Here is a 774-nt window from a genome sequence, read left to right on the forward strand (position 1 = left end):
TATATATATAAATATTTGTACAACGCACATATATATATATATATACAACACATATTTATATTTGAATATGTGTATTTTTACTTATGTATATGAATATATATGCGTGTGGGGTGGGTATGTGCGTGTGTGTGTATGTGTGTATGTATGAAGTGAATAGATAACATTTTCTACTGGCCTTTCATAGTCGCTCAGTCTCGTCGAATCTCGGAATCCTTTTGCAAACGGGTTGCTGTCTATTTTCAGTTTAGTAATCTGAAATAGAAGACAAAATAGTGAAGCAGAGAAAGCTAGATTATAATAAATGGAATAATAGAATAACTAAAATGCATGTAATCAGAAACAAATACCACACAGAATTACATATGTACATAGGTATAAATACATACACACATACGTATATATATATACATATATATATGCGTGTACGTATACATGATAGGCGTAGCATCTGTTATATCAATAATAGCTATTTTAACAAGATTACTCAATATGACTGAAGCATTATAACTCATCATGGATTCATCACTTGCGTGAATGTTTCAAGTGAATTATTTAGTATATACAAAAGCTATTCCGCATTAATCTCTGGCTCTGTCACCGCCATCGCTAACTCATTTTCCTTTTTTTTAATTTTCGTATATGAGTATGTACATGTGCGTTGTATTTACGCGTGTATATAAATATATATGTATATATATATATATATATGTGTGTGTATATGTATATATATATATATATATATATATATATATATATATATATATATATATATAT

The 774-nt window shown here is 27.8% G+C and overlaps 1 protein-coding gene across 1 annotated transcript in view; it reads right to left on the bottom strand.

Annotated features, from left to right (window-relative positions):
• LOC106871832 (T-box transcription factor TBX20) overlaps positions 1-774 on the bottom strand; it is a 197,593-nt gene that overhangs the window by 61,268 nt on the left and 135,551 nt on the right. Inside the window, exon 5 of the mRNA XM_052967211.1 lies at positions 176-252. Coding sequence (XP_052823171.1) covers positions 176-252 — 77 coding nt within the window. The remainder of the gene's footprint in view (positions 1-175; positions 253-774) is intronic.

The sequence above is a fragment of the Octopus bimaculoides genome, chromosome 1, assembly GCF_001194135.2.
Source record: "Octopus bimaculoides isolate UCB-OBI-ISO-001 chromosome 1, ASM119413v2, whole genome shotgun sequence".
Classification (NCBI taxonomy): Eukaryota; Metazoa; Mollusca; class Cephalopoda; order Octopoda; family Octopodidae; genus Octopus; species Octopus bimaculoides.